The 24,251-nt window shown below is 38.6% G+C and overlaps 2 protein-coding genes and 1 long non-coding RNA gene across 5 annotated transcripts in view; 1 reads left to right on the top strand and 2 right to left on the bottom strand.

Annotated features, from left to right (window-relative positions):
• LOC110061276 (uncharacterized) overlaps positions 1-7,861 on the bottom strand; it is a 42,672-nt gene extending 34,811 nt beyond the window's left edge. Inside the window, exon 1 of the mRNA XM_089290958.1 lies at positions 186-7,861. Coding sequence (XP_089147084.1) covers positions 186-3,320 — 3,135 coding nt within the window. The 5' untranslated portion in view covers positions 3,321-7,861. The remainder of the gene's footprint in view (positions 1-185) is intronic.
• Positions 7,862-9,063: 1,202 nt separating this feature from the next.
• On the bottom strand, positions 9,064-12,256 carry LOC149118182 (uncharacterized). The gene is made up of 2 exons (XR_016207711.1): positions 11,914-12,256; positions 9,064-9,121 (listed from the first exon to the last, which is right to left on the bottom strand). It is a non-coding gene; the product is annotated as an uncharacterized LOC149118182 (long non-coding RNA).
• A 135-nt stretch (positions 12,257-12,391) lies between these two features.
• The window catches only part of LOC110061246 (synaptic vesicular amine transporter-like), a 19,911-nt gene continuing 8,051 nt past the window's right edge, over positions 12,392-24,251 (top strand). For 2 of the 3 annotated variants that reach the window (XM_020768079.2, XM_089290974.1), the window contains exons 1-12: positions 12,392-12,722; positions 15,133-15,308; positions 15,644-15,681; positions 16,149-16,207; positions 17,984-18,067; positions 19,097-19,189; positions 19,988-20,077; positions 20,860-20,900; positions 21,556-21,613; positions 22,390-22,485; positions 23,080-23,158; positions 23,739-23,790. In XM_020768079.2, coding sequence (XP_020623738.1) covers positions 12,536-12,722; positions 15,133-15,308; positions 15,644-15,681; positions 16,149-16,207; positions 17,984-18,067; positions 19,097-19,189; positions 19,988-20,077; positions 20,860-20,900; positions 21,556-21,613; positions 22,390-22,485; positions 23,080-23,158; positions 23,739-23,790 — 1,053 coding nt within the window. In that variant the 5' untranslated portion in view covers positions 12,392-12,535. The remainder of the gene's footprint in view (positions 12,723-15,132; positions 15,309-15,643; positions 15,682-16,148; positions 16,208-17,983; positions 18,068-19,096; positions 19,190-19,987; positions 20,078-20,859; positions 20,901-21,555; positions 21,614-22,389; positions 22,486-23,079; positions 23,159-23,738; positions 23,791-24,251) is intronic. The other variant, XM_020768078.2, reaches the window with a different exon arrangement.

A 24,251-nucleotide genomic window follows, 5' to 3' on the forward strand; every position in this document is an offset into this window, starting at 1 on the left:
TTCAATTTCTTGTCTTCTTTAATGCAATTTTAATTTTAGCATTTTCAGTCAATTTTTTTTTATCGTAAGGGCCTATTAAGTATTCTAGCTAATTCTACTTTGTAAATTTTGATATGTATTTTTATCCAATGAATAAAGACATTATTACATTATTATTACCACTACGATCAATAATTTTAACGTACCTCCTGTCGTACCGGTGCACGAAGGACAGAACTTTCGACAACCGTTCTTATCCTCTCAAACTGTGCTGCAGACGCTGGTATACTGTTGCTACCACTAACGCTCTCTGTATAAATCTTCGATCTTCTTTTCGTCACACGAGGGACAATGCTTTGCTTTCTTCTGGGACCCATTTTTCTGTTCATCAGCTTTGCGAGAACATTTGTTCTCGACTGTTGGGATGGAGAGTCGGGTCTTAAGTCAAGAGCTGTTTTACCGGCATTAGCCATAGAACAAATGTCCTCCACTCCATCATTCTCTACTTGTATTTTGGCAATACTGGGTGTAATATTGTTATTCGCGTCTACGTTAGGACTATTCTCGATGCTATTCGTCTTGCTTGTTGTTTCCATGACGCCCATCAATTCTTTCCCACTCACGTGGCTGTACTCACTACTTGTGACTGTACGTGGTTCCAAATTAATACCGTTTACTTCGCTGTCTGTTCCTTGCTTACCTCCATCTTTGGCAGTCAATGTACCTTCGATTGAAGCAACACGTTTATCAGATACTCGATGAACTGCAAATTGTTGAAGTGGAATACTTTCGACAGTTGTCCAGCATTTCGATTGGGTTAATTTATCGTCAGTGTTTGGATTTTGTTCACTCTTTTCGGAAGGTTTGGAAGAAGGATCTTGTGTTTTCTGCTTACTGTCACTTCCCTCGAGTTTCGCCTTCAAAGAAGCATACCTCTCGCTGAGTGCCGCAAACCTTTCCTCCGTGGGAAGGGAATCGTTTAGAGGCGGCTGTTTCGGAGATATTCCAAGTTTACGCACGATCCCTTTTCCACCTCCACCATGAACAGTCACTCTCGAACTCATTGTAATGGTCGAATTAGTCGTGGCTGACTTACTTGCCTCTGTTTTTTTGATCCTGGAATAATCATCAGCCTCCTCCTGGCTTAATGGAAGGAAACGCGAATTATCGAACCCCACACCACTTGAGTGTTGGTAATTCGGTTGATTTACCCTCCCTTCTGTTCTTCCAGATGTATCGTTTGGAATCACAAAGGTGATAGGAGGACGTTTAATCACGTTGACACTGCTCTTCCTTTGAGGAGGCGCAACGCTTCTCGCAGGAAGTGGAGCGCTGATTTTTCTCTGCGGAGACTGCACTCGAGGAACATCCATACTCTCGCTTGCAACCAGTTGCCTGGGCACGGGAAAATTAACGTCACCATCGGCTCTAATGTGAGACTTTTCCTTGGACTTGCTAAGTTCAGATGGACTTGAGTCTTTGGCTGTACCTTGCACTTGATGATTGAGAACCATACCAGGGCCATTTGAGTTGCGCATATCGTCCGATGGGCCACATCTCTTTGCACTATCTTTTGATTCGGTGTTAATGTTGTTACCGTTGACGCTATTGCTGTTGCTGTTGTCGTTGCCCTTGTTGTGTTTGTTTGACAAGGAATCCTTGATAGATGCTGCTGTGTTCAGGACGGATGATTTACGATCGTTTTCGGGGTTACTTTCATTTCCCCACTCTCCAGTGTCTAACGATTCTCTCAAGGAAAATTCCAAAGTTCCTGTGGGCGGCTTGGTAGAAGCAATGGAATTCCTCCGCTTCCGCTGCATGGCCTGGCTGTGGGTGATCACGTGTTGCTGAACGATAGCCAGCAGACCTTTGGGACGAGCTTCACTGGGTGACCCCTGAACATCTTTGGACTTTGGCACCTCTGGTCCAATGAGTGACCTCTTCTCTGATTGAGCGTCATCAGTGTCGCATTTAATGGTCAAAGCAGATGGCGACGGGCATCTTTTAGCTGAGTTTGGAGACAGCGTGTTGAGGACATTTCCAATGGAACCCCTTCTAGTTAGAGCCGGGCTTTTTAATATCCTCCTGCCATCTTTGTCCTTGCTTGGACAGTTGCATTTGCGCTCCTTTTCAGCTGCAGGTTTTAAAGACGTTTTGATGCCAACAACTTTGGATGTTGAGCTGCCAATTTGAGGAGAAAGCGTACGCAAAACGTCTCCAAGAGAACCCCTACGTTTTAGTAAATTGGGAAAATTCATTATTTTACCAAGAGCATTTTCGCTTTCCTTCTTAACCTGACTCTCAATTTTAACCTGTCTTTGGATACTTGGACTTTCATCACGTTCAATTTTACCTTTGTTGAAGTTCAAAGGAGAAAGTGGTCTCCATGGATCTTTTACGTGACCATTTGCGTGTGGCAATAGAAGTGCTGAACTGAATTTTCCATCGTTGCCAGGTGTTTCTTCTCGACCATGATCGGATTTCTTGTCGAATTGAGGCGACAGTGATAGCAGAACATCACTCAAAGACCCTCTCCTGGTTAGGCGAGGAGATACAAGAACCTTTCCAAGCATGCCTTCGTCGTTATCGGTATTCTTTGCGGAGGAACGGCGCGACCCTGGTTCTGACCCTACCTTGCAATCGCCATCTTCGGGTGATCCATTCAGATTTATTGATACACTTGCAATGCTGCTTGATCGACGAGATTCTACTACGGGATTCAGGGAGGTTATTCGTTCTAACACATCTGGGTCAATCACACTCCCTCGTCGAGATCGATGAGGGGCCATGGGTGTGTCAACTTTCCTGAGCATCTCAGACAGAGCTAACTCTTGGTCCCTTGTTTCTTTGGAGCTCTCCTGAGGGGAGGACGACCCAGTGGTCGCCGGAGAAACATCACCAGTATTGCAAGCATCGTCACCTGCATCAACTGTGTACGACAGAACGTATGTGGATACAGCCTCTATTAAATGCTCATTGTCCTCTGTGGAATTCTCGAAAGAGAAGCATCGCTTATAAAGTGGAGATTCGTCTACATTGCAATCACCGGAAGAAAAGGCTATCGTGCCATTTGCTTCGCTAGTGGATTCAACATTCTTAGTGCCTTCGTAGTACTCTTGCGTGGGTTCACAAGGCGGTTCGCTCGCAGCCCTCGACCTTAATTCTCTCTGTTTAAAGCTACCAGTTGAGCGTCGTCGCTCTTTATCCGTGTCTTCCTCTTCGGGTTTTTCCGGAATATCGTGAAGAGTGTGAAAGAAACGTACATCGGCAATGCTATGTCTCCTTCGTCTTGGCCGGGACTGTAGACTGGCGTTGTTTAGAAGGAACTTTTTCAGATCCATGTCTATGCCACAGTGGTTTACGATGCAATTAGAGATCTAGAACAGTGTGCAAAGATAATCTGCCAAATGGACGGATAAAATTGATTCACAAACTTTGTCACCGGGGGTGTACCATGAATTTGTCAAACTCTCTCTGAGAAAGTGAAATAATGCTATTACTTGCTGGGAAGTTTAGCTTAAAAAGCTTATTAGCCTTTGTAAATATGTTTTCACGCAGCAGACTATAAATTTGTTATACATAGTTTTACATTCAGTTTAGTTTCAAACTGTGATGTAACATGTGAAATAATACATCGATATAAGACAAAAAAGCTTGAAATGTAGATCACTTCTCATGAAACGCGCTATCAATGCATAATAGAATATACCTAATAGCGACGTGATTAACTCTTAAAACAGAAGTCAATTAAAGCGTACAGTAAGATTTGGCTCAAGCCCCGAAATTGACGTCAGAGGTTTCATACATCGTAATAAATGAGTTTGCTTATCATATTTGTTTGACAATTCATTCAGTGATCGACATAATTTCGTTTTCTTCGCTTGACCTTCACTATTCAGAAGCAGAGTCATCTATTACGATTCCGGAACTTTGACTGTATTTTCACTGACACGGCACGGAGCACTCCATGTGCGGTACGGAACGAAGAGTCAGTTTACTCACGTGCTCAAAGCAACATATTTGACTTCTTCACGCCAAGTCTTCAACAGTCATTTCCACCGTGAACCATCATTAACGATATTATTTTGGCACTCAAGGGTATAGTTCAATGCCTTCAGATGGCCAGCACAGTTAACGTTTTCAGGCATCTGTAGCAAACATTGCTTTGTTCTAGCTAAAGAGGGATATTAGGTACATCTTAAAATGTAATCTACTGTAATCCTATAGTCATTGTCCGTAATATCCAAATGGAGACAAAACATGGATTTAGAGTGATTTACTTCTGAATCTCATTATTTAAAGAGTTATGTCATCGCAAACACAATCACTTGTAAATAAATTGTTGTACTGAAATTTTTGGTTCATGAATTAATATTAATGAACTGTAAGCAAAATGGTAATGCAAATGGAGCGACGACAGCGGAATATGATTCTGCGAGTACTTTTACACTCAAAAAATCCAAAGATGTTGGAGGTAAGTTACAAAATGTGACACATTTTCAAAGCTGTTATTCCACTGGTATGTATTTATTTTCACTGATCACGAACAAAGCCAGTTCGTTTCTATTCATGCGTCGTTAGCATTCCTTTATAATGATTTTTGGTATTATCGGTACCTTGGGGAATTTAGCTGTATAAAGGATTTAACTTATGTTTAGAGCAGCCAAACGAAAAAAGCCTCTTCATTAAACTGTTCTCTCTGAAGTTTGAAAATCTTGGCCAATTCCCATATTTTACATAAACAACCTCATCCTTTGCGAGACTCTTCCTTGATGAAATGAAAGCTTGTCGCAATTAAAAGAGCATTATAAGTAATAATTTCTTTGTGCCGCGTAAATAATACACTGTGTATGGTCATGTAAGCGTTCTTTCTTTATACTGACAGGAAAACAAAGTACGTCCACATCTTAAAGTTTTGTGCTAACACATGAAAAAAGAACGAAGTTCGCCGCTCTACAGCATGTGAACGTCGTCAGACAAATCTGGCTCATACTTTGCCGAGTGGCAACAGAAAAGTAGTTTCTATACCAAGTATCGCCGCGGTACGTGACACATAATTAACATATATATGTTAACTATGATCAGAGGAATCGAAGGTGAACAACGAAGTTAAACTGTGTAGTTCAAATTAACAATTCGATTTCAATTTTTGATCAACAGTACACAGTCAATTTAAAACGAAGGAAGAAGATATAAACTGTGGGAGTCTTTGGCCCCTTGCTAACTGGAGGAAGCCCCTTGTTAGTCCTTTAGGCGTCTTGTTGCCATGTTGCCTTGAAATAAAGGTGTCATGTCCTTTGAACACCGCACGTACTGTAAAATAGATAGTGTTGGAATTATTGCGCCGATTTTAGTACAGAAATCAGTGACACTGGCTCAGTTTCCAGAGTCTCTCCGCGCTGAAAAATATCCACGTCGGTTGGCCTATCAAAACAGCCTTATTCCTTGCAAACTGTTGAATTTCATGGATAACACCGCACTAAGAAGGAACTCTATTAAAAGGTCCCGCTTCAAATGGAACCATGTAAAAAAAATATTTTGTTAAAAAAGATGTGGTCAAAAAAGCCTCTATTTCCGCAAAAAATATCAATATGGCATGACTTTTGTATAACTAGAATGAACATTAAAAAGGCTAGGCGAACAAACAAACTTATAGTTTGCAGTTGACGCGAAGCAGTGTTTTGAGAATAATCCGGCAAGGACTGCACTGTTTTAGCCAAAGGACAACAAAACATATTAAACCTAAACGAGTTCTAACACTGACACAATGGCTGTCCTGCATAGTAATAAAAGAACATCTACCCTAGAGGCCGAAACTAACAGAATCCTAAAAAACAAAAGTGACAACTTTTACTGCGTCGAGAAAACAGGAGGTGCTTTTGACAAATGGGCAGAGCTTACTCATAGTTAATGTGTTATCCCACTTCAAAACACAACAGAACGTGTTAATTGAAAACAAAAAAATTATGTTATCTAGAACAGAGAAAGCTGAAGAGCCAATCAAAATGGTCAGATATGGTAAAGTAAAACTGAAATATGTATGGTCGAGGGAGAGCTGGCGTGAAATAACAATTTCTTTACACGACTGACTTTACGAAAAATAAGTTACATCGTCAACGTGAACTTAGTTTTCTTCCGCACAATCAAGAGTGAAACTTCTGGCATAAAATCGTCTTTCATAAGAACATGCTTGTCATACGCTGTCGCGCGTGCTAAAGTAGCGGTGTTTAATCAGTGTTTTCCCACCAAGTTTGGCAGGGGCGAGTATCACCACCAATTTTATGGCAGGAGTTCTCGGCTGTGTTATATAATATTACACAAACACCTCCTAGTATACCGTATACTAGACACATTATCACATTGTACATATTAGGTAATAAAAAACAGAGGTCATAGTGGAAATCGCGCGAAACAGGAATGGCGAAAAAGTCGTCGCAAGATGTGGGTAAAACCTCAGTGTTCCCATTTTGCATTCCGACTAAAATCTCCTGAAAAACTGTCGCAACAATTGATCTAGCTTAGTCATTGTGAAGTTCCTAATTGATGTAACGATTAGTAATGTCTTAAGTCGGGTAATAATACGGCCGTATGATCGTGTTTTTCTGCAATACGTCTCACTTAAACACATACGTCTAGTATAAATCCCGTGTTATTGATCTTTTAACTCAACGAAACGGTATAAAAAGATTACTGTTAAAGTATAACTCGACTTGTAGTCAATAACTTACCTGAGCCTCGACTCGATCATCCTAAGTTTTCTTGCCGAAAAAAACCGTTAACTTCTCTCGAGGCGGTCATAGATGAAGCCACGTTACAAGAACTGGAGTTTTCTTTCGTGATTATTTTCACGCGAGCACGGCTTAAACTGTTCTAATATACAAGCTCTTAATTAGAACAGAACGTGCAATACACCTTTAGTCAAACTAATTGACCGGCTTCCGTGGACTCGAATGCCCTCTGGGAATTGATTATGTATGGTCATAGTGCCATCAAAACACTCAGTAAAGCATGGCTCCAGTGGGCAGCAAAAGACAACAAAAGGAAGTGCTTAGTTTAAACCGCCATATCAAGGATTGAGTCTTTTCCGCTGCTTAATACGCCCATATCTCTCAAACTTTGAGTAAGGAATAAAGGAATGGGTTTCTTGACGAGTTGTTCAAAGTTCATTGGCGATAGCGAAAGCAATTGGATGAATTGATTGGTAATGAATGGTATTCAATCAAGTTAATGATGTATTGTGTACGTGCGTTGACTAAGAAATTGCGAATTTTCATGATCAGTGAAGTCTTTGGCAGGTTTGCTTCACGACTCTTAGTACACTATCGCACGTCGATGAGACTGACTACCTTCTACTGGGCAGTTACAGTAAGAAATAAGGAAATTGTTATCGCAGTTGTGTTCACAATAGGAGATTGAAAACATTCAGCGCTTCAACGTGACTGATACAACGCTCTTAGTAGAGCTGGTTGAGCTTTGAAGGCGCCTACAACAGGAGCAGAATAACTGTGAGTTTAAACTTGCCAGTGCGCGATACGAGGAAAAGATATAATTAATAATAATGGTAGGTAAGTAAAGTCTGCATAAGAGCCAAGTGGCTCATCAGGCCGGAGCTTATCCCGGTTTCTGTAGCATGAAGCGACTAGGAGTATTTCTACTCCCCCCTGGATGGGATGCTAGTCCATCGCAGGGTTACCCCCAGCATTAAGTTCGCCGGTACCCATTTATATACCTGGGTGGAGAGAGGCACTGTGAGAGTAAAGTGCCTTGCCCAAGAACACAACACAATGTCCCCAGCCAGGGCTTGAACCCGGACCGCTCGATCCGGAGACGAGCGCACTAACCATGAGACCACCGCGCCTCCCATAATTAATAATAATGATAATAAATAATAATAATGATAATAAATAATAATAATAATACTAATAATAATAATAAGAAGAAATAACAATAATATTTAAAATTGATATGGCGCAAATTAAAATCTAAATTAATATGATCACATATGCCTGACAAACAAAATATATTAATTTATACTAAAAGTATGAATGCTTATTCTCAAGCAACAAAAGATTCTGCAACATTCAGCCTTCCTCTTTTCCGTTTTCTTCTGTAAAATTTTTTATTGGGGATAAGGAGAGAACGCTAGCCGTCAAAACAATCAAGAGCCAACCTTCGCGCAACAGACCAACAACCGGTTTCTCTCTACATTTTCTTCCACTCAGGGAGTGGCCAACTGGTGGCCAACTGCATTGTTGCACATCGATCGCATTACAATTTGGAGCAGCTTCTTGATTTCTCGCTTGGAATATCCATGACAGGAAAATGCTGAGGTAGCTTTGCTTGACAAAAAACAGGCAAGGGCGCGCACTTGTGATGGACTAGCATCCCGAACAAAACTGAAAAAAGTGAATGAATCAAGTCAGAAATTAAATATCTCATTTATAAGACGACTCAGTGGGTGCATCAAAAACCACACAGGTAAATGTCTCCAAACTAATTTACAAGGAAAACTTCGAGAGCAGTAGAGAGAATATGATAGTTGATATCTCGGGTTTTAGGGGCACGATGATTAGTTCTGTCAGGTTTAATTGGCTTTAGTTGTATGATTACTAATGCCATGAAGGATATACTGCATAGAGATCCTTTCCTCTAAATTGCAAATTTCAATTGCAAAACAAATGTATAGTGCGCCTCCCTCTCCCCACTAGTACCGCCACATCATTTACCAGTACAAACTTAGCCTCTTCCAGGCGTTCAGTCAGTTGGGGCGCAGCGCGAAAAAAAAAAAACGCGAAAAAATAATTTAAAAAAAGCGCCGCGAGAGGAAGCGCTTTTTTTTATTTTTTCGCGCGCTGTTTTTCGCGCTGCGCCCCAACTACCTGAACGCCTAGAAGAGGCTAGTACAAACTGAAAGCGGTGAACCTTACCTTCCTTGCAATCAGTAACGCTGGTTCTCAGATTCATCGATTTCTTAATATCGATCGAGGACAGGAATCCATGGTCTCTCTTTGTACTCATCTCCAGTAGACAGAACAGGACAGGACAAGACAATCATCATTTTTATTTAGCTATTTCTCTTTCAGCTTGGTCCACTGCTTCTTTAGAAGGCTTTCACGTCTACTTCATTCTTCATCGGTCTCGCCTGTACGTTAGATTAGACTCAATTAGACAGAAAACAAGTACCATTCTTTTTCACTCACATGCAAGCGAGAAGTGAAATGAGTAAGGCTCTGGGGATGGGTTTAGAGGACTTCATAAAATTTCTCACCAAATTGTAATTACGTGAGTAGAAGGAAAAGTCTGAGCAGTGACCATTAGGCTGTCATTTACGGTGGGAATCTCGACTGTGAGCACGCAGTAGTCGGCGAGCGTGTTGCTTAGAAACAACTTATTGCATTAGGGCTTAGGCCCGGTTCATACGTCGCATTTCTGCCGTGTCGAATTCAATTCAACGAATTAAATTCGGCAGAAATTCGACGTCTGAATCGGCTGCCGCATTTCTGTCGCACGTTCGACTGGTCTTGTCGCATTATCCGACAGAAATGCGACACCGATTCAGACGTCGAATTTCTGCCGTGTCGTATCTAATGCATACATTATGTTAATGTATTGAGCATGCGTAAATGTTTTCCCGCCGAAGAAAAAGGAGAAACTTGGCCACTCCCGACCCAATGCAACCTGAACATATTGCAACACATACTGCTCCGTTGTCAGCCTTCTCCTTCTCGTTCCATTGGCGGACAATTTTTCGCAAAATTAGTCTTTCGTCGCTCAGTATTTTCGTCCGCCGTATTGAATACTCTACGTTTAAAGCATTTTCCGCTGACCGACATATCCGACAATATAAATCCTGAGTTAAGTGTGACACAAGTGCGACGTATGAATCCACAGTCGCATTTCTGCCGCACTTAATTGAATTGAATTCGACATGGCAGAAATGCGACGTATGAACTGGGCCTTATTGACATTCCTCCTGTGAGAAAGTTCGGAATGCTTGCGCGATCTCTGATCTCTGTATATGCATGACCATATTCGAAACCGTCTTGGCTACTTTGACTTATTAAAGCACAATTGGTCTTGTGAGACTATTGTAAGTTCGCCGGGAGAACGAGAAAAACATTGTAAACACCGAGGCGTATCACAGTTCTTTCGAGTTCGACCAGACTTCCAGAGTTTTTCCTGAACTATATGGCAAAAAGGGTTGTTTTATGACTGAGAAGCTCGAAATATAATTTTCTATGTTTTATTAAGTTATGATAAATGATTTACAACCAATTACAGTGTGCTCCCAATCACTTAATAATTACGTAAACGCACGATTGAGAGCCAATCACCGTTCACGATCGAGTATATTTCATTAATTTCATCAAAAAATGCTTTGTTGATTTTTTTGTTTTAGCGTTTCAGTAAGGATGGAACGTTCGTCGATTCAAGATTCTGATATGGGACAGCGTTTAGAAGTTCACACGCCGAGTGCGATTTGCAAAGGCCACGATCGGGACTTGAATCATTCTGAGACCCTGTCCACACCATGCCGGAAAAATTTGAAAAAGGTTTCACTCTGAAAACGCATCATATGTTTTCCGTCTACACTACGCCAGAGAAATTTGAAAACGCAACAATAACCGATCATATTGGATTTGTGTTTGGGAAAACCTCGGACAGGGAAATCACGTGATTCTCGCGATCGTGACTTCATCGTTTTCGAAAAGCTCCGTTTTTAAAATGTCTTCCTTGCACACTAAAACGCAAAGTCAGCGTTTCCAAATTCCTCCGCTTTGAAGAGTGTCTTCGAAAAGCTCCGTTTTCATGACGGATTAATGTGACAGTAGGCCTCACCGTAGGAATAAATCTGCGTTTTCAAATTTCTCTGGCTTAGTGTGAAACACTCAAGATGGGAACCCAAATAGGTCACCAAGAAAGTATGAGGTCTAAGAAAGTTTATCCGCTATATAGGCCTTATTCCCAGGGCAATCTCCCTCAAATTATTTTAAGATCACTCTTGGTTTCGGAAATCCCAATCCCGTGACACGAATTTTAATTCGGGTGGACAGCGCAGAAGCTGCTTTACGTGCATTTTCACGCTTCACGAAATCATCCACCCATCGCGCGAGGTAACGTTATATACGGGAGAACTGGGTACCATGACTAAAAATAACTTGAGAGGTACCTTTTGTCCTCTTTTGAGGTCGTATAGGTCATTAGCTTCATTTGAAGGGAATCATATAAGCTGATACAGTGGGAAACCATGGGTGCCGCTATCCAGACGTAGAGGTTTAGAGGGAAGTTATTTTTTTTTCCTCCTCGTTACCCTGCCATCTTTTCGTGGGTCAGGGGATACCGACATTTTTCTCTCCCTGCTCTAAGCAGTGAACACACCATTGATACACGCGGGACCCATAAGAATCTGTACTACAACCCACAAATGCAACAATATCATTTTGCTTTATCTTTTCTCAAAAGGTACTTGCTGTAGTAAGCTTTTGCAAAAGGGAAATATAGGGCGCAGAAAACGTGGTTAACCAATAACCGTTCTGTTAATCAGGTTAACCTTTAGTGATCTCCCTCTTAAATTTGTTACGAAATCTTTCTAGGTTATCAAATCGAATTCCCAGGTTAAAAGCACGTCAGAAGACTATATTTCTTGAGCCATTATCACTTTCACGACATCTAACTTTCAACTGACAGGTAAATAAGCTTTAGAATAAATTTTAATCCTTCGAAAAGTAAGTAAAACAAGAGCAAACATTGAAAGGTTGAACACGAATGTGCGCAAATTTGCGCAGTGGTTCAGATCGGGGCTCAATATAGTTTTACATACGCTTACGTTCAATAATGCGAAATAATTTGAGTACCCATTCCAAATCAGTATACTTAGATTACAAATATTCCCACAACCGCAGCTGAGACTTAACATAAAGCCACTGTTCTCACCTGAACAGGCACCAAAACACGTTTGACAATCACTCCTACACCCCTTGGCGCTACAGACTGTCGACAGTAAACAACGGGAAATGTCCGAACGGCATTGCAAAGAAAAGGCGCCGATGGCGAGTCCCATTTTCAGTCCATAATCAGGATCCAAGGCTCTTTTCTTTGTATCTTTATGTCGCTTTTCCATAGCAATCGTGCAATCTGAAAAGAAGAGCAATGTTGATTGCTCATTTCTCACTGAAACTAGCACGCAAGCGCGCAGATGCGCAGATGTATCAAAAAGTTCCCGCCAAAATCGCAAAAATAATGAAAATCTCTTGGCAAGGGGACTGTGAGCAAACAAAGTACCGTATTTTTCTTTTTTAATGCAAAATAATCATCTATTTGAGACTCGTATTGTAGCAAACTTAGAAAGTAATCCATTCTCTAGCAAGAAATCTGCGCATTTACACAGACCGGTACCCAGTCTACTCTCGTCCGCAAATGAACAACACTGGAAACGATGATTCTTGCATCACGATATGCAGCTGCCAGTAAAGTCTTAAGAAAGTCAGTAATAAATTCCCTCAATTTGAACAACTACTCAGCTGTTAAAGAACCGAACTATTAGCCGTAAGTTACAATGGTCTCCAGCCACAGTGATTCCCTTGAAGATAACGGGATGGAATGTGAACCATTCGATAGTCAACTGCAAGCAATGGAAGACTCTCCCACGATCCAATCACCAATATCATATATTTCAAAGAGGTTAATCCTGTTGATAACATGCTTATGCGCTTTGTGTGACTGCCTACTGCTGTCTGTTATTGGTAAGAAAACAAGTATTTCTTGTTAACTGTAGCTATTGTGAGGAAATATTTTAAGGTTTGAGAAATGCAGAGTAGGGGTATGGAGACAGAATGGTGTGAACTTCAATTCACTCCCCTTCCCCCACCTGCCCACCTGTCTTTCCCTCCCTTTCCCCACTCCTTCTTGAAGGGTACCTTTCTCTTTGTGTTCCATGTTTGCTTCCAAAACATGTAGTGTAGCAGAAGATCTTTTGCCATGATTTATGATGGCCAATACCTCTAATAGGAATTGTTACACATATTGGCTTAAGATTTCTTCATCCCTTGACACTTATGTTCCCACCCCCCTGTCCAGATGTCATTGAAAAAGAATGGTGCCTGTTTTATACTTAAATGTTTTTTTTTTAACTGTTTGAATTGATATTTATATTTATCCTATTTGAGTGTACTATTTATTTATACTGTTTGATAATGGACCTTGTTGCGGTTTTGAAAGGTACCTTTACTGGTAGGCAACAGCGTCAGAAATGATAGTGTTTGTATGGGAATCCAGTGGTAAGATACATCCCTCAGATTTGGTTAATGTACTCCTTTGTCTAGTAGTTAAAACTTTGCTATTCATAAATTGTTTTAACTTTAGAATTCAATTTTTAAGAAAATGATTTGCCATTTGGATTCCCATACAAACACTGTAATATCTGACGCTGTTGCCTACCCATCAAAATGGCTTCCAAACCTGTGATAAGGTCTGTCTTTCACTAGTGCTTGGTATTGGTTGTAATAACAGACTGATATTTGAATTTCAATTTAATCTATGACTGCTATGTAAATTATAATATTTTTGAAAGCAGTGGATTATATTATTTTTATAGTAATTTAAATCAGTGGATTATATTACTTTTGAAAGTAGCGGATCAATCTAATGATTTGCTATCCTACTTGCCAGGATGTAAAATAAATAATTTATTTTGTAAAAAAAAAAAACACAATAAAAATGTTATAAATTTTTATTTTTATAATAAAAGTTTTTAACCATAGTTACAATAATATTATTATAGCAGGTGAAAGGTGGAAAAGTAACTGCCTGAGGTCTTTTCTGATTTCTCTGGCTAAGTTCTTTCTTTTTTACTTAATGATAAATGTCATCCAAATTTTCTAACCTTGATCTTGAAACCAAATGCCAGCAGGTAGGATCCTAACTGCATTTCCATACTAGCATAAATCTATCCCTTCTATGTGTATTAACCCACTGTACTCATCAGATATATTGGTAATGTTATTCAACAGATAGATTCCAAGTTGCCATGTGCCTTTTCAGTAATAGTTTTACTCAGCTTGATTAGCTTTATAGTTATCCTGAGTAAACATTACCTCTTTTTTGTATTAATATATTATATTGTAAAGTTTAACTTTTTTTTTATTTGGTAATAAAGCTTGTTGTTGTTGTTGTTGTTGTTGTTGATCACAGATGACGTCAAAATGTGGTTAGAGCAAAAATGTGGCAGGATAGCCAAGTGTGTCAATGATGTTCCTACAGGATTTTGACTTCTGTGATCATTTACGGAACAGAGGAACAACGACATGGAGTCTATTTGTTTTACGTAATAATGAAATGGGTGTCTGGAAAACCCGAATAGCGAATAGCAAATAGTCCTGAATAGTGCAAATAGTCTCGAATAGTGCGAATAGTGGTGAACAGTCGCAAAAAGTGGTGAATAGTGACAAATAGTCATCAACAGTCACCGCTTTAGATCTAATATCCAGTGTTAATTTATCATCCAAATAAGCAACAGAATTTCAGTGAATTTATTACCTTTCCTTCTCCGGACTCAGGCTAGTAGACTGTCCATCGCCGACATTAAAAAAACAGAAAACACAAGGATAACCTATTAAAGACGTATTTACGCTTTTGCAGTGGTTAAAACAGAAGAAATTACGTTTAGAAACACCTTTTGTCCTGATAGGTGCCTGTGCTTTTTAGCGGAAAAAATCCCATCCTAGGCTGCTACAAAGTTGACTGTGAGATACTGGGTACCCTATTTGTTACTATTTGCCACTATTTGCCAGTATTTGCCACTATTCGCCACTATTTGAGACTGTTCACCACTATTCACACTATTTGTACTATTCGCTATTCGGGACTATTCCCTGTTAGCTATTTGCGACTACCGGTATTCGCTATTCGCTATTCGGGTTTTCCAGACAACCTAAGGAAACATATAAAATGACAAAATCTATTCATCTGTCGTCAACTAAGAACCAATCAAAATGTGAGAAAAATTTTAACATATTATTGAAACATAAATTGACTATTATGCACATATCCAAGGTAATAATTATGTCACAAAATAAGAAGATACATGTATGCATTGCAGACCTATCTTAATTGTCACAATATTATTAATAAGTCGTCTGTTGTGTTTCATTTCAGTACCAATTATTCCAGTATATTTGGACATAACTGACAAACCAATGGATGGGGCACCAATAACTGCTGACAATTCAACTAAAAACAGTGCATTTACCACTGCTTCCTCGTTAGTGACAACTGATTCATCTATGGATTTTAAAATTGGAGCATTATTTGCATCAAAAGCCTTTGTTCAGGTATGTTAAATTATAAATTTATGAACCTCATTATTACTAGTCAAGTGAAGTAATGTAAAACAGGGCTGTAAGCATTTTATGATTCACTTGTTGCCTTGATCTTCACACCTGTAACAATCTTGCTGCTTTGTGGATAAATTATATCAACAAATGATAATAAATTATTATCCTTGCTTTGTCTTTAGTTTTTCAACTTCACTTAAATTATTCAATACTTAAGTAATAAATGAAACTTTACACTAATCAAAATTGAAGTAGGCTTTTGCCTAGTTAACTTTATATTGTGTATATTTTGTGCAGATCTTCTTTAAATTGCGTTTTAATATCTCTCACAGATTCTGGTGAATCCAGGTGCTGGGTATTTAACAGAAAGGTATGAAAAGCCAGCAGCTGTAAATTTGAATTATATGGAGTCAGTGTCACTGTTATTGCACATCTAATTTATAAGTTCAAATCTTAACAAGGCACTTTTAGTTAATTAACTGGATTTACTTTTGTGTTAGAGCCTAAGTTGTACTGAAATTGAAATGATACTACTTCTGTTTCAAAGAGAGAGAAAACATTTATGTTGCCAGGTACAGTTGACTGACCAAGTAATGTGGGCAAAAGAACATCCAGTTTAATTCACTGTAAACAAAATTGTCAGTTGACCAGATAGAGCATTCACTTGTATTAATGAGACCAAAGATCAAAACAATTAATTTTGTGGAAAGGATCCTGAATCTTAGCTCAGCATTCCAGTGTTCAAGACAAATCAATACTAGAGAGTTCAAAAAGATTAACAGAGTGATTTTTATTTAGTAGTTGGTTTCTATAGTTATGTGACTGTTATTTTTTCAGGGTGGGTTACAGCATCCCATTATACAGTGGTTTCTGTGTGTTATTTATATCAACTCTTGGTAATGATTAGTCACACTTTTTGTTATTACTAAGTTAATTTGGAATAATATCAATTCATAATTAAGATAATATTATTTTATTTAGCATTTTTTTAGATAATGGTTTGAAACCAGGATGCAACAAAAATTTGTGAAACACTAGGCAGCTTATTTGGTAAAAACCAATAACTTGAACAACAGCTTCATATGATACCAAATTTATTAGATCAAACACTCATTGACTGACTTGAAGTAACTAAACAAACTGAATCCTGACACCTTGTTAGTACAATAATAATAATGAAGAATTTGCATTGCACAAATTTGATATGGATATGTTCAAATGCGCATTACAACTCAAATTATCTAAAACTATAAGTTACAAGCCCTAGAATTACAATTACAGCTAACTAGTCTAAATCACAGAAGTGATGGTTATCAAAGGCGGGAAAAAATAGAATAAGATAATATAAAACTTAAAAACTAAAATTCTCAGAAAATTACAATATTATTTCGATTTTATGAAAACACTTTACAAAGAAGTATGTGTTCAGTTTTCCTTTAAAGCTGGCAACAGTGTCCCCAGACCTGATGTCAAGGGGAAGAGCATTCCAAAACTTTGGTACTGCATATGTGAGGGAACACTCACCAAGAGTTACATTAGATAATGACCAGGTCCTACATTTAGGGCTCTTCTGAGATCATCTTACAGATCCTACAGCCTTACAAATCCATAAGGTCTTCAATACAACATTTACTTACCAACATTTAAGTCAGGGACCAACCAAACCATAGAAAGAGCAGTTTACTAGATTTAATTCTCTGACTGGCAGGCCTCCTACATCTACAAAACTGGCAGAAACCTTAACACAATACTGACTGACCACTAATAATATTATTGGCAAGAAATGGTGATGTCAAAAATCACAGTGCCGAACATTTGATTAACAATAAACAGGTCAAAACTTACAAAACTGGCTATAATGACTGGTGGCAAACTTTACATTAATCTTACAGCCAATAGCCTAACGGCTAAACTGACCGGTTATATTCAAAGGACCAGACTTATAATACCGTAAACTGACAAACAGTTTTCACCCTACATCTGAAGTTGACTTCTGCTCAGGTGGTCGTAATGTGAGTCATCAACCTGTAGATGTTCTTTTCAGAACTATCCTTGCTTGGAGATGATCACACTTAGGCAAACTTGATCAATGATTATTTTACCAATTGTATTTTGGCAGCAGCAAATGACAAATGAGTATGTCAATAAACCCCAAATAACAATATGGCCCAACACCTGTAGGATGATGAATTTTGATGCCTCCCCCCTGGTTGCTTACTTTCAAGAGAGACATCTCCAATCATGAATGGCCAGCAAAACTCTAATTCAGAATGTACAACAAGATTATCACAAGATTGCATGTATTTTGGTAAAGAAAGATGGCCACAACAGAGAATACCATAACCTGTACAGTGTTGATTTCTTAGTGACTATCAAAAATGGGATTATTCTTTCAAAATTAATTAAACATGTTGCAAATGATCAATAATGTTGCATCACTCAAAATAATCAAAGCCTACAGGTGATAACTTTGGTACTACTGGTTAATAATAAATGTTAATAATAAATTATATTACTTAATACACAATAATCGTAAAAGTGAAGACACAGTATATTTATTAATCTGTTGCAAAATAGTCAACGATTGAGTATTGCCATACAGGCTTTCTGCAGAATGTTTAAGAGAAATAATTTTACAGCTTATTTTGATAATGGGTTTCTTGTGCTTTTAGTGTACGCCTTTGCAGAGAGTTATGGACTTCTCTTCTCGGCCCGGGCTATCCAGGGATTAGGTTCCTCTTTGATTCTTATTTCTAGTAAGTATGATATATAGATTTAGCTAAGCCTAAAAGTGGAGCTCCTGGGCCGGGTTGTGCAAAGGCCAATTAAGCTAACCCAAGAGAAGCAAGAATTTTGATTTGAGTTGTGTAACTTTACGGTTAGGTTTTCTGTATATTGTTTTGCTTTCTGTTTTGAGTTTGAATAATCCCTAAATATACAAAACAAACACAGTGAAAAACATTTGTATACAAGAAAAATTTATACCTGTGTTAACTTTTAATCCTGGGCTAGCGTTAACCGGCTTCCACACAACCTGGCCTTGTTTATAACAAGTTAACCTGACATAAGCCCGTGATCCAATAAAAAAAACCAACACTTGGTCAGCAGTCAACTTTGAAAAAACATGTAACCTCAATGTGCTCTAAACTTGAGCCTGCAATATGGTCACATGATACTGGTCAGCAGATACCTTGTTTTGACAAGTGTCAATTGAACATGGCGTGGAAGTCCAATATCAAAGAAAGAGACTATAAATTAAGGCTGCATATGTGTCAACCTTTTAGCTGGTATGGCTGCCATCTTGTGCGACTCCGTCATCGTTTGTACGTGCCCGCGAGCAATACCGCTAGCCATGATAACCATGAGAAAATCAATTCATGGGTTTCCATTTTTCCTATATGAGTATGGGGCTCCACTTGGTGGCCGTTTGGGCCGCCAGAGCTCCACTAATATAGTGCCTTGCAGTGTACGCAATCTGGCCTACATTCAATGGAGTCTTGAATATTTGGTATTTTGTATCCCCTCCTTACTTAAAATAAACAGAGTTTTATGTGATTCTGAGGTAAACAAGACCTTGAGTATCACTGAAGTGTCCTCGACAACTTCTTGAACAGTCTTTGCGTTAAAAAAGGTCATTCCGGCGTTTATTAAGAATTATGTTGGATCTCTGTGTAAGAGCTAAGTCATCATTTATTGCAATTCTTGTCATCAAATCTCATGTTTCTCAAGCAAGCTGTGCATTCGGTTTGATCATACAAATTTCTGTTTGTCTTGTTACCTTAAAGGTTTAGCAATGCTTGCAGCTGCCTACCCTGATGATGATGAGCGTGGTACTGCTATAGGAATTGCTATGGGAACAACTGCTCTTGGAGTGTTAGGTATTTATTGAAAATGACAGTTTCTGAGAAATGTCCTAAAATCTGTAAGTACATATTATTGATAATATGTAAGTGGTATTGAAATTATCGCTTCTCTTATGAAATAAAAGTTCTTCTGTTCTCAGAGGGGTACCAAACCTTAGTGCATTTTGTATATAATTTGGAAGGCTTTAGTATAATGTTTTTAAAAAAAATCATTTGAGACAAAAATTCCTAGCAGTTTAACCAATATTTAATTGCTCATGTAAATGTTGACATCAGACTTGTCTAGCAAATTTATCACAAAGCCTCAGTTAGAAAATTAAAATTTTAAATTTTTTATCATGAACAAATTTCCAAAGTAGCAAAGAAGAAAAGAACACCCTTGTGAAAACAACCTGAAGGTGCCAGAGGTTTGAGAACATTTCTCACAATCAAGGCTTGGGGTGAATTTTGAGCATGTGACATAATCATGCAAAAGACCTACATGTATTATTCTCCTTACGTTCTTTAAGCATATCACACGATAATTATAGAAAACTGTCTAGACAATTGAACCCCCAAGGGGAAATGAAACATAGTCCAAAATAGCGGGAGTTCGAAATAACTGATAGTAAATGAGGGAAATGATTTGGAGCTCAAAATAACGAGGAATCCTAAATAACCGAGTTCGAATTGGCAGGGTCCATCTGTACCTGTAGACACCGAGCAGACTGATAGTGTCTGGAAGTACGTGTACTACTTTCTGAGTTCTCTGAATTGTAACATAATGTTTTTAAAGGATTGATGACTTATTAATCTAGAGCTTGTTTCTTTCAGTTGGACCACCATTTGGAGGATTGTTCTACGCTGTTGGTGGCAAAGGCCTTCCATTTTTCATCCTTGCTGGATTAATTTTTCTTACATTTGGTTTGTATAGTTCTTTACTATTTTGCTATTCTATACATTTGTACTCTTTGTATCATATGATTGTTTGAACCCTTTCAACATTTAAAGTATTCACTTCTAATTTCATTGCTGCCATCAAAGAATACATTATTGCAGTAGACTTGTAACAAGAATCCAAGAAAAATGAATATTATGTTCTTTAGTAAGCATCTGGAAAGCAGGTATAATTTTAAAAACATTGAAACTTGAATCGGTGTATAAAGCATAAACAATGGAAAGATGAACATAACTGGTTTGAGAGGCCATATAAACAGGTAAAGTTATAAAAGATCGTACAGGATGGGATTTCAGAATTTGGCCGTTGGCTGTATTAATGGGGTGGCTGCATTAACAGGGTTTGCTCATAAGAAAATGTATGGGCATTTTACCAGAACAAAATAAAGTGGCCATAATAATGAGGTGACCATATTAACGAGGTGACCAGAAGGCAGGGTTCTGCTGACTGTAACTAATTAACTCACAGACTTACTGATGAGATGATAATATCATTAGCATTTTGGGGATTTAATAAATGTCACTTTTAATCAGTAAATTTCACTTTTAATAAATGTTACTTTGATATTATTAGTTGAGGTTCTTAATTAGCTTTGGTACTATTAGTTAAGGTTTTTAATTAGCTATTGTGGAGTTATTTTGAAGGCAAACAACTAAGTAACTTTTTTTTCAAACCCCTCCTCCCCCCTCCTGCTGATACCTTTTTTGGTGAGCTTGCATTCATCCATACTTTTCTTTTTGTGAAACAGTGTTGGTGGTCATTGCTAAGAAGCCAGTTATGCCAAACATTGTAAGTTACCTTTATGATAATGATCAATATGTTCACTTTTAAAATAAACCCTGTGAGAAAGCACATGCTACATCTGTAATTACTCATTTTAACAAATTTAACAGATCAATTATAAGTAGGTCAGGTTCTAAAACACTCTTTCAGGTAGACTGGAGATTTCTATCACATATAGAAATCACTATCTACAACAGAATAGATAGTGAGTAATGAAGCCACTAAGAGAACAGCCTTCGTGTAGAATGCTAGTAGATTTTTAGAGAAAGCCTGGAATATCAACACAGAACTAGAACAAGCTGGCAAGATGTACTTATGGAAATAAGTGATTTTCCTTATTTTTCTTTAAGTTGCAGAACGGTTTCTGCCAAAAAAAGCTGTGGAAACACTTCTAGGCAGCTCATCTTCCAAAAGCATTTTCATACTCTGAGTTTCAAACCTCCACTCATGTTTCTATAATTCAATTGATACAAAGAAATTGTTTTCTTTTTCTTAATTAATTACCTTAGATAGGTTGTTAGGCAAACTCATCTAAACATTAACCACACTAATTTTATTTGGACATTTAAGTGAGAGATTTATAAATGCAGTAAAAGCAAAACAAGGAGATCAATGTTGATTGAAATATTCCAGCTTTAAAAAAAGTAAAATTATATTGTAGACTGTTAAACCAACACTCAAGGACTTGTTGTCAGATCCCTACATTCTTATTGCTAGTGGTAAGTACTTACAAACCTGTGACTTTTATTCACTAACTCAGTCTTGGAAGTCTTTAACTGTGTGTCACTTACAGTTGGAGTAATTTCTGTTTTAAATTTTAAGCATATCAAAATACACCAGATAAAGAGGAATAAACAGTGTTTTGGCATTGATTTATATGAATTTTTTTATGCTGAATTCATCATAGCGTGGAATGCAGGCAACATTTTTTGGGTGAGCCCTGGCAGTATAATTTTGGCCAAGCACCTAGTAGCAATGTTGGGGTTGCAAAATGTAACGCTGGGCTGTGAAGAAAAACCAGGTCAAGAAAGGGGAGGGGAGGGGAAAGAAGAAAACGAATTCACTCAAATAAAATATTCACAGTTAAGAGAGAGTCGTATTTACCTTTTTTGAAAGCAATGTGTCTGGAACATTCCCCTGCAGAACAGCAGAGAAAGAAAGTACTATTGATATAGGCACCTATCAATGTGTAATGCATGGTAAAACACCAGTCAGACAGCAGACAGACACCCAGTTTACCAAACAAGCAATGCCATCACTATTCCATCAGTTTAACTCTTACTTTACTGGGATGTTGTTTTTCCTTTCCTCTATTCTCTCTTACTGTTTTCTAAATCCAAGATGTCACCTACCCTATGATGATATCGAAAAAGTAGTAAGAAAGATAAGATTCTCCCAAGCTAAACATAAAAATGTATATGAAAACCACGAGGAGATTTTGATGGTGATCATGTTATGTTTTATCAATTTGACAGTGCATTTGTCTGCTCTGTAGGTGCCATCTGTTTCTGCAACATGGCATTTGCTCTGTTAGAGCCAACATTACCCATTTGGATGCTGGAAACCATGAATGCCAAGAAATGGCAGATAGGTACAGAAACAGCAAAACTCGTAGTGTAGATTTAGTAAAATGATAAAGTATGATACCTTGCACTAACCCCACTATTTCAGAAATCTCAAGGATAGCAAAGAAAAAGCTTGATAAAGTGGGAGTTTGATATAACTGACAGTAAATAGTAGGGAGTTCAAGATAACCGAGTGTATTGTGTAAGGCAAAGGTTGTGTTTCAGTTGGCATTGACTGACTGATGGACGGACGGATGGACCGACAGATAGATGGACAGACCAGCGAATTGATGAAGGGAAGGATGGAAGGACTGATTGCTGAATTAATTGATTGACTGACTGACTGACTGACTGACTGACTGACTGACCGATTGACTAATTCACTGATTGATTGACTGAGTGATTGATTGATTGATCGATTGATTGATCGATTGGTTGATTGATTGATTTATTGATTGATTGAATATTAAGTTTAGCTCAACAACACTTAACCATGTGCATTGTGCTTAAAAGAAACCACGGCGGAAGCATTTAATGACGGGAGAGGTAATGAAGCTGAATATAAATTCCACTCTATGACCTCAGTTGACTGATTGAATGTTTGCTTGATTGTTTGACAGGTGTCATTTTCCTGCCATGCACTGGAGCATACCTTATAGCCACGCCTCTTTTAGGAAAACTGGGAAACAAGATAGGCAGGTCAGTAGCCATGTTACATTTTCAAATTTTGTAATGAAATGATGTTTCAAGGGAACCAGACAAATACAGTGCATCAAGGAGGGGGGAGGGGATGCATGTGGTACGGGAGTGGAGGGAGAAGGTCTTGTGATGAATTAGAACCCCCTCCGGAGGATTAGTGGGAGGCGCGGTGGCCTCATGGTTAGTGCGCTCGTCTCCGGATCGAGCGGTCCAGGTTCGAGCCCTGGCCGGGGACATTATGTTGTTTTCTTGGGCAAGACACTTTACTCTCACAGTGCCTCTCTCCACCCAGGTGTATAAATGGGTACCGGCGAACTTAATGCTGGGGGTAACCCTGCGATGGACTAGCATCCCATCCAGGAGGGAGTAGAAATATTCCTAGTCGCTTCATGCTACAGAAACCGGGATAAGCTCCGGCCTGATGGGCCACTTGGCTCGCATGCAGACTTTACCTTTACCTACCGGAGGATTAGTATCACTGCCGTTTACTTCTTGCTACAAGTAATAGCCTTTTGAGGCAGAGGTTCAGGATAGATTTCACCTGTGCACATAAACTGATATTCCATTTTGCTTATTTCAGGTGGCGTGCATCTATAATAGGGCTTGTGTTGGTCGCAATTAGTTTATGTGTGGTATGTATGTCCTGAGTGAGTGTTCATGCTTTAAGATTGCCAAAGAGTTTGTAACTAACTAAAACGCAAGCATGTCATTCTTATCGACTAAAAGGAATCTCGGAACCAAGGTAAGTAGGGTAATGAAAACAGTGAACAGTGGGAACACGAATGGGAAAGATTAATTAAGTATAATGAATTTCATATTTGCAGTTCAGTTTCCACAAAGATCAAGTATACGCTACGTTTTGCAGAAACTGAGTTTTCTATACTAAACTGCAACTGGGTTTTTGAAAGGTCCCGCTAAGAGCTAGTTATGTTCTTACAGTGTTCTCTCTTTCGATTACGTTCATTCGCATTCTTTTCAGTGATTTTACATTTACCAATTGTAGTATGCATTTCTTCAAAGAGTACCTGGTATTTTTTGTTATGTTTTTGTTTTATTATCTCAGTGGTTTACGTCTACTGTGAGTTTATTTTAG

Source organism: Orbicella faveolata, unplaced genomic scaffold (genome assembly GCF_042242905.1).
Source record: "Orbicella faveolata isolate gen_17 unplaced genomic scaffold, um_ofav_v1 contig_1, whole genome shotgun sequence".
In the NCBI taxonomy this organism is placed as follows: domain Eukaryota; kingdom Metazoa; phylum Cnidaria; class Anthozoa; order Scleractinia; family Merulinidae; genus Orbicella; species Orbicella faveolata.